The sequence below is a fragment of the Mandrillus leucophaeus genome, unplaced genomic scaffold, assembly GCF_000951045.1.
Source record: "Mandrillus leucophaeus isolate KB7577 unplaced genomic scaffold, Mleu.le_1.0 Scaffold200, whole genome shotgun sequence".
Taxonomy (NCBI): Eukaryota; Metazoa; Chordata; class Mammalia; order Primates; family Cercopithecidae; genus Mandrillus; species Mandrillus leucophaeus.
In genome coordinates, this window is record NW_012102033.1 from 346,723 (window position 1) to 354,975 (window position 8,253).

Genomic DNA, 8,253 nt, shown 5'->3' on the forward strand with positions numbered 1-8,253 from the left:
AACAGCGCAGAAATAGTAACTGCACCATATAAAAATAGTAACTGCAGGCTACACCTATCACTCCAGGACTGAGCTAGAATTATCAGGATCTAAAATGTTGAGGCAGCAGCCCTGCAGAACCGAAACCCAGACTAGAGCCAGGGCCTACCGGGGTGGCGCTGGTGTGACAGAAGGCTGACAATGACGTTGGTTATGGCATCGGGCGCAGTGGCTCATGCCTGTAATCACAGCACTTTGGGAGGCTGAGGTGAGAGGACCCCTTGATCCCACGAGTTTGAGATCAACCTCGGCAACATGGCGAGACCCCCATCTCTACAAAACAATTTGAAAACAAAAAATTTAGCTGGGTGTGGTGGCGTGTACCTGTGGTCCCAGCTATTCTGGAGGCTGAGGCGGGAGGATGGCTTGAGTCTGGGAGGTCGAGGCTACAGTGAGCCTCGACCACTGCACTCCATCCTGGGCAACAGAAATAGAAAAAGAAATAGAAAAAGAAACAGGTTATGGAGATGCCAAAAAATAAAACTTAAAACCTGGAAGAGGGCCGGGCGCGGTGACTCACACCTGTAATCCCAGCACTTTCAGAGGCTGAGGCAGGTGGATCACCTGAAGTGGAGGTCAAGGCCAGCCTGACCAACATGGTGAAATCCCGTCTCTACTAAAAATACAAAAATTAGCTGGGCGTGGTGGCAGATGCCTGTAACCCCAGCTACTTAGAAGGCTGAAGCAGGAGAATTGCTTAAACCCAGGAGGCGGAGGTTGCAGTGAGCTGAGATCGTGCCACTGCACTCCAGCCTGGGCGACAGAGCAAGACTCCGTCAAAAACAAAAAACAAAAAACCTGGAAGCAACTGCTGCTGTCAGAGGGAGCGTTGTTCTGGGACGATGCTTGCTTGAAAGCCTGGAGCAAATAGATGAAGCAAATCCCTGCTTCCTCCTCCAATCGCTGGTCTCCGTCTAGCGCCCTCTTTAGGCCGGGGCTTATAGCAACCGACTGGGAAAGCAAAAACAAGGCTTGCAGAGGCCACGCCCCAGCATCACAGAGCTGAGACAAGGGTGGATTTGCAGCTGAGAGACAAAAGCTCAAACTCGCACATGGACGGAGTGTGTTCCTGTGGCTTTGCAGCAGCTGACATTTCCAAATATAAAATCGTGCATTACAGATGCTCTCTGGATTGCCCACATTTCTGTTCCAACTCAGCCACTTTCAATTTTTATTTTTTTATTATTATTTTTGAAACAGAGTCTTGCTCTGTCACCCAGGCTGGAGTGCAGTGGTGCAATTTCGGTTCACTGCAACCTCCGCCTCCTGGGTTCAAGCAGTTCTCCTGCCTCAGCCTCCTGAGTAGCTGGGACTACAGGTGTCCACTACCACACCCAGCTAATTTTTGTATTTTTAGTAGTGACAGGGTTTTGCTATATTGGCCAGGCTGGTCTCGAACTCCTGGCCTCAAGTGATCCACCTGCTTGACCTCCCAAAGTGCTGTTTTACAGGCATGAGCCACCACGCCCAGCATCCAACTCAGCCACTTTCTGTGTGACTTTATTAGAGCCACTTTTCTGTGTCTCACTTTTCTCATCTGCAAAATGGAGAAAATTATAGTACCTACCTTATATGGTTATCATCGGATTCACTGATTTAGTGCACATGAAGCACTTAAAACAATGCTGGACAGATATATATAGAAAGTACTGGAGGCCGGGCATGAAGGCTCACACCTGTAATCCCAGCACTTTGAGAGGCCGAGGTGAGTGGATTGCTTGACCCCAGGAGTTTGAGACCAACCAGGGAAATATGGTGAGACCTCATCTCTATCAAAAATCCAAAAAATTAGCCGGGCATGGTGGTGCGAGCCTGTAGTCCCAGCTACTTAGGAGACTGAGTGGGAGAATTGCTTGAGCCCACCAGGTGAGGTTGCAGTGAGCTGTGATTGAGTCACTGCATTTCTGCCTGGGTGACAGAGTGAGATCTTGTTGAAAGAAAAGAAGAAAAAGTGGCCAGGTGCGGTGGCTCACGCCTGTAATTCCAACACTTTGGGAGGCCAAGGCAGGCAGATCACCTGAGGTGAGAAGTTTGAGACCAGCCTGGCCAACATGGTGAAACCCCATCTGTACCAAAAGTACAAAAATTATCCGGGTGTGGTGGCGGGCACCTGTAATCCCAGATACTCCAGGGGCTGAGATAGAATTGCTTGAACCCAGGAGGTGGAGCTTGCAGTGAGCTGAGATTGTGCCACTGCACTCCAGCCTGGGTGACAGAGCGAGACTTTGTCTCAAAGTAAAAAAAAAAGAAGAAGAAAAGGAAGGAAGGAAGGAAGAAGGAAGGGAGATCGTGCCACTGCAAGGGAGGGAAGAAGTGAGGAAGGAAGGAAGAGAGGGAGGGAGGGAGGAAGGAAGGAAGGAAAAAGGAAGGGAGGGAAGAAGGGAGGAAGGAAGGAAGAGAGGGAGGGAGGGAGGAAGAAGGAAGGGAGGGAAGGAAGAGAGGGAGGGAGGGAGGAAGGGAGGGAGGAAGGGAGGAAGGAAGGAAGGAAGGAGGGAAGGAAGGAAGGAAGGAAGTTACATTATAGTGATTATTACTACTTGGGTTGGTGAAAACTAACTCAGCATCTTCCAGAGAAGTCGCGGTTGCCACATAACACTTGGCTATGTTTCAACGCTACTCTGCACCCACAGTGACAGATACTTGGATCTCCTCCAATTTGGAGGAAGGATGTTTTGGTTTTGATTTTTGGACGTGTTGGTTGTTGGTGGCTTTCGTGCTATTTAACTAATAATTGCTGTCAGTTCAACCTTGTCATTACCAGTTTAGCTTGTTACGCGTTATTTAGTTAAACTGCATGTATAATCATGCATATTTGCCTCAACCCTGTGTGCGCCTGGCCTGCAATTTCCCACTAATTAGACTTTTTAAAGACACGTATGCATTTATCTACTCAAATTTGCATCATCCGTTTCCCTATTGCCAAAGCAGATGTACACAACACCCACCCACCCCCACTCCAGGAAATACTTTGCTTATTATCACTGAGTTATTTTTCCACTGGAAAGTTGAAACTGGGTAGGAGGGGTACAGATGGGGTCTTGTCCTACTGGAGTGAGAGCTGTCAGAACACTGCAGACAGAAGGTGCTGGGTCTCAGGCAAGAACAATGGGGCTGGGGGGAGGAAACGGACTCCGAAATATCTGAATTACAGCAGCAAATCCACCAAGAACCCCAAACCCAACACCCCAGCTCCAGCTCCCACCCTGGAAGGATCTAGACACCCACCAGTTCCCCCAAGAATCAAGCCTCTGGACACAATTCCTCTCAAATGGCTTTATTTCCCCAGTGTGAGGAATCTGTGAGTGGTGAGGGGTCTGTGGTCCCTGTTAACCCTCCAGCCTCCCCTGCTGTGGCAGAGTCCCCAGAGGGATAACGGCCCGGGCTCCAGGACTTGATCCTCCCAGGCTGGGGCTGGTTCTGGGAGGAACCGGGCATGCTGTGGTTTGTACGGATGACACTCCCAAAGGTGGTCCCGACAGTGGCCCAGACGGGCACGGGGCTCACCTCAAGGACAAGGCCACCAGGCGCGGGGGCCGAGGCCCAGATGAGCCTTACTCTAGGAGCAAAATCCCCTGTGGGGGCTTCTCCTTGAAGTCTGCCAGCAGGGCTCAGTCTGGGGGAAGAGAGAAAAGAGAGAGCTGGGGATTGGCAGGGAAGGGGAGAGACAGAAAAACTGGGAGACTGGCATAAAAGAAGGAACACGAAGACCAGAGTACAAAATGCTCAAAGGAGACCAAGAGAGTGACCCAGGGACACTGGAAAGGCGCCAAGAGAGAAAAACACGCAAACATACAGGAACAGAGGCTGGAGATGCACAGGCTGATGATACACACTAACCTTTGGGCCCAGGCAGGTCAGGGGGTGGCGGCCCACCTGGGGGCAGCAAGGCAGAGCGGCTCAGGGCCTCGGCCACCCACCCGAGGACGCGGCTACAGTGCTGGATCTGGGGAAAGGGAGGAATGTCAGAGCAGGAGATGGAAACCCCTGCCCGACCCCTGCCGCAGTTCCCCAGCCAAACCCCAAGCCCTCACCTCCCGCTCCAGCACTTTCAGGCGCTGTTCGTACTCGCGGATGTGTCCCAGCTGTTTCAGTGCCATGTCCACCCTAAGAAGGGAGGGCCTCTTACCGGGGGCACCCGTAGCCCACCCACCCCCCGGGGGCTCGCCTGCTTCCTGGGCCTCCTCCCTCCCTCCCAGGACCCTGACTTCAACCGAAGTCAGGATCCGCCCCAGGCCAGAAGCCCCATCCCCGACCAGGCCCCGCTCTCACTTCTGGGACGTGCGCTTCAGACGCTCGGAGTCGCTCTCCCGCTTGTCCCTAGCGCGTGCCAGCAGGAAGTTCTCCTTATGCACCGATTCCCACGTTAGCAGCTTCCGCTCGGCTTCCTTAGAAAGGCAGACCACTGCAGGGGCGGGCGGAGTCAAAGGGCTAAGGCCACGTCCCTTCCCAAGCCCAGCAGCCCCTTCCGACACCCTCAGAACACGCTATCTCAGACCCGGCCCCTGGTGATTCGAGAACATGCCCCGCCCCTCACCCCTAAGCCCTGCCCCTCAGTGCTTAAGCCGCGCCCCTTGTTGTTTAAACCCCGCCCCTCGCTGCCTAAGCCACGCCCATTAGTTATTTGGGGCATGCCCCTTCCCCTCGCCTTCCAGGCTGCCGGTCCCCTATTCTTCTTTTTAAGCCAAGCTCTGTTCTCACGGAAATGCTCGAGGGTCGGGGAGGACGGCTGGGGGCTCCGGGGGCGCCTGCACAATTGCCTGAGCAGGAGGCGCAAGTGGGAGATGACGATAAAGGGCGGGGCCAGCGTGGGCCGAGAGTGGAATTCCCGGATGAGGCGGTAGCGCTGCGCCTTCCAGTAGAGATCGCTGTTGCCCTGTACTTTGCCGAACGTGTAGCTGCAGAGGCCAGAGGTCAAAGGTCACTTGAGGTCAGGGCCCAGCCAAGGTCAAAGACAAAGGTTAGATGCCAGGCAATAATTTTTCAAAGTCTAGGGCAGCAGACAGAAGTCAAGATCACTAAAGTAAGAGGTTACAGGATGCGATTACAAGTCAGGTTAGGGCCGGGCCCATTTGCTCACGCCTGTAGTCCCGGCACTTTGGGAGACCGAGGTGGGCAGATCACCTGAGGTCAGGAGTTCGAGACCAGCCTGGCTAACATGGTGAAGCCCCATCTCTACTAAAAATACAAAAATTAGCCAGGCATGGTGGCGGGTACCTGTAATCCCAGCTACTGGGCAGGCTGAGGCTGAGGCTGAGGCAGGAGAATCGCTTGAACCCAGGAGGTGGAGGTTGCAGTAAGCTGAGATCGTGCCACTGCACTCCAGCCTGGGAGACAGAGTGAGACTCCGTCTCAAAAAAAAAAAAAAAAAAAGGTCAGGTTAGAAGGGCCAAGGGTCAGATGTCAGAGGTCAAGTTGGACGTGGTATCAAGGCTTAAGGTAGAGGTTGAAGTCATGTTAAAGTTGGGCTCAAAAATTAGCTAGGACACAAATAACTGACATCAGAAATGAAAATGGAGACATTACTACCAACCTTACCGAAATAAAAAGGATTGTAAGAGAATACTATCAACAATTACATGTCAACAAACTAGATAAGTGAAATGGACAAATTCCTAGGAACACACAAATTACCTAAGCTGACTCAAGAAAAAATAGAAAATCTCAATAGACTTATCATAAGAGATTTAATCAAAAACCTTTCAATAAAGAAAAGCCCAAAACCAGATGGTTGGGCTGGTGAATTCTATCAAACATTTAAAAAAGAATCATAATAACAAGGATGTTCCTCAAATTCATCCAAAAGATTGAAAAGGAGAGAACATTTCCTAACTTATTCCATGAGGCCAGCATTACCGTAATACCAAAGCCAGATAAAGATATCACAAGAAAATTACAGACCAGTAGCCCTTATGAATATACATATAAACATCCTGAAAAAATACTGGCAAATCTAATTCAGCAGCATATTAAGTGGATTTTACACCATAACCAAATGGGATTTATCCTAGGAAAGTAAGGGTAGTTAAACATACAAAAATCAGTGCAAATACCACTGATTAATGGTATTTGCATTAATAGAACAAGGTGTGGGGGAAACCACATGATCTCAACCAACACAGAAAAGGCATTTGACAAAATTCAACAACACTTCATGATTTTTTTTTTTTTTTTTTTTTTGAGACAGAGTCTCGCTCTGTCACCCAGGCTGGAGTGCAGTGGCAAAATCTTGGCTCACTGCAAGCTCCCCCTCCTGGGTTCATGCCATTCTCTTGCCTTAGCCTCCCGAGTAGCTGGGACTACAGGCACCCACCACCACGCCCGGCTAATTTTTTGTATTTTTAGTAGAGACGGGGTTTCACCGTGTGTGGGCGGCAAGCCACCCAGGTGCCGAGGCAAGAGACCAAGGGCATGAGCTGTTCCAGTGTAATAAAATATATAAAATAACAAGAGTTACACTAGATATAGATCGTAGATATGATTATATATGAATATCATTAATCATTAGTTTGTAGCAATTACTCTTTATTCCAATATTATAATAATCCTTGCTCTACAATTATAACCTAGGAAAAACCAGGCCATATGGAGATAGGCGCTGAAGCGACATAGTGAGAAGTGACCAGAAGACAAGTGTGAGCCGTTTGTCACGCCCAGACAGGGCCACTAGAGGGCTCCTTGGTCTAGCGGTAACACCAGCGTTTGGGAAGACGCCCGTTACCAAGCGGACTGTGGTGTAGCGGTAGCGTCAGTGCCAAGGAAAAGCACCAGCTACTTAGCAGACGGGAAAAGGGAGTCTCTCTTTCCCCAGGTGAGTTTAGAGAAGACTCTGCTCCACCACCTCTCATGGAGGGCCTGACATCAGTCAGGCCTGCCCACAGTTATCCAGAGGCCTAACCATCTCCCTGTGATGCTGTGCTTCAGTGGTCACACTCCTGTTTCACTTTCATGTTCCATCCTGTACACCTGGCTCTGCCCTCTAGATAGCAGTAGGAAAATGAGTGAAAGTATTGAAGTCTTTGATCTTTCTGAAAAGAGCATAGAAGAAATAATGACGTAAGCTGTCCTCTCTCTCTCCGCCTCGGCTACCTAACAGGGAAGGGCCCCCTGTCTGGTGGACACGTGACTCACGTGACCTTATCAATCACTGGAGATGACTCACGCTCTTTACCCTGCCCCTTTTGCTTTGTATCCAAAAAATAACAACGCAGCCAGGTGTTCAGGGCCACTACTGGTCTCCCTGTCTTGGTGGTAGTGGTCCCCTGGGCCCAGCTGTCTTTTCTTTTATCTCTTTGTCTTGTGTCTTTACTTCTACGATCTCTCATCTCCACGCACAGGGAGAAAAACCCACAGACCCTGTAGGGCGGGCCCCTACAACTATGTTAGCTAGGATGGTCTTGATCTCCTGACCTCATGATCTGCCCACCTTGGCCTCCCAAAGTGCTGGGATGACAGGCATGAGCTACCAAGCCCGGCTTTTTTTTTTTTTTTTTTTTTTTGAGACAAGGTTTCACTCTGTTGCTGGCATGATCATGGCAGTGGTGAAATCATGGCTTACTGCAGCCACAGCCTTGCCCTCCTGGGCTCAAGCCATCCTCCTGCCTCAGCCTCTTGAGTAGGTGGGACTACAGGCATGCACCACCATGCCTGGCAAAATTTTTTTTTTATTGAGATAGGGTCTCACTATGTTGTCCAGGTCGGTCTTGAACCCCTGGCCTCAAGTGATCCTCCCACTTGGGCTTCCTAAAGTATTGGGATTACAGGCATAAGCCACCATGCCCAGGCATCATAATTTTTAAAAATCATAAACTAGGAATAGAAATAAACTTTCTCAACATGAGAAAAGGTACTTCTGAGAAACGCACAGCTAACATCATACCTAATGGTGAAAGGCTGAAAGCTTTCTGCCTAAGATCAGGAACAAGACAAGGACATCCACTTTTACCACTGCTATTCAACATTGTACTGGAAGTTCTGGCTAGAACAATTAAACAAGAAAAAATATATAAAAGGCATCCAAATTGGAAAGGAAGAAGTAAAAATATCTCTATTCACAGATGACATGATCCTATATATAGGAAATGCCAGAGACTCACAAGAAAGCTTCTAGAGCTGCAGATTCAGCAAAGTTACAGGGTACAAGATCACACAAAAATCAGTTGTGTTTCCACACACCTGCAATGAACAATCCAAAAACGAAATTAAGAAAGCAATTCC

General features: G+C 49.6%; 1 protein-coding gene across 1 annotated transcript in view; it reads right to left on the reverse strand.

Annotated features, from left to right (window-relative positions):
• Positions 1-3,292: 3,292 nt before the first annotated feature.
• Positions 3,293-8,253, reverse strand: part of TRPM4 (transient receptor potential cation channel, subfamily M, member 4) — a 64,441-nt gene continuing 59,480 nt past the window's right edge. The window contains exons 18-22 of the mRNA XM_011979310.1: positions 4,738-4,934; positions 4,309-4,441; positions 4,071-4,143; positions 3,877-3,982; positions 3,293-3,652 (exon numbers count right to left, since the gene is read on the reverse strand). Coding sequence (XP_011834700.1) covers positions 3,648-3,652; positions 3,877-3,982; positions 4,071-4,143; positions 4,309-4,441; positions 4,738-4,934 — 514 coding nt within the window. The 3' untranslated portion in view covers positions 3,293-3,647. The remainder of the gene's footprint in view (positions 3,653-3,876; positions 3,983-4,070; positions 4,144-4,308; positions 4,442-4,737; positions 4,935-8,253) is intronic.